The sequence below is a fragment of the Eimeria mitis genome, genomic scaffold (assembly GCF_000499745.2).
Source record: "Eimeria mitis Houghton genomic scaffold, Emh_scaff3033, whole genome shotgun sequence".
Classification (NCBI taxonomy): domain Eukaryota; phylum Apicomplexa; class Conoidasida; order Eucoccidiorida; family Eimeriidae; genus Eimeria; species Eimeria mitis.
The window spans coordinates 3,027-3,431 of record NW_013571379.1 but is presented as its reverse complement, the minus strand read 5'-3'; the positions used below and the strand labels follow the sequence as shown (position 1 = coordinate 3,431).

At 57.3% G+C, this 405-nt stretch overlaps 1 protein-coding gene across 1 annotated transcript in view; it reads right to left on the bottom strand.

The window, feature by feature from the left end:
- Positions 1-13, bottom strand: part of EMH_0061560 (uncharacterized protein) — a gene marked incomplete at both ends in the record, with an annotated part of 2,802 nt that extends 2,789 nt beyond the window's left edge. The window contains one exon of the mRNA XM_013497940.1: positions 3-13. Within this exon, the coding sequence (XP_013353394.1) occupies positions 3-13 (11 nt within the window). The remainder of the gene's footprint in view (positions 1-2) is intronic.
- Positions 14-405: the final 392 nt, after the last annotated feature.

The window sequence follows — 405 nt, the reverse complement described above, 5'->3', positions numbered from 1 at the left end:
GCTGCTGATGCATCTCTCTTAACTGGTGGTGCTGCTGCTGCTGCTGCTGCTGTTGCTGCTGCTGCTGCTGGTGCTGGTGCTACGGGTGCTGCTGCTGCTGCTGCTCCTGCTGCTGCAGCAGCAGAAGCAGGCTGCGGCTGCTGCAACCCGTCGATAGAGGGGGGCCCCCCAGCTCCACCCTTGGGGGCCCCCTGGGGGCCCCCCTCCCCCTCCTTTGGTTCAGAAGAGAAGACCATTGGTCAGGTAGATCTATGCAGAAACCCTAAACCCTAAACCCTAAACCCTAAACCCTAAACCCTAGGCCCTAAGCCCGTCTGCTGCTGCTGCTATGCTGCACCCTCGCTTGCTTTAGGGTTTAGGGTTTAGGGTTTAGGGTTATTCGTCTTTAGGGTTTATATTTACTTA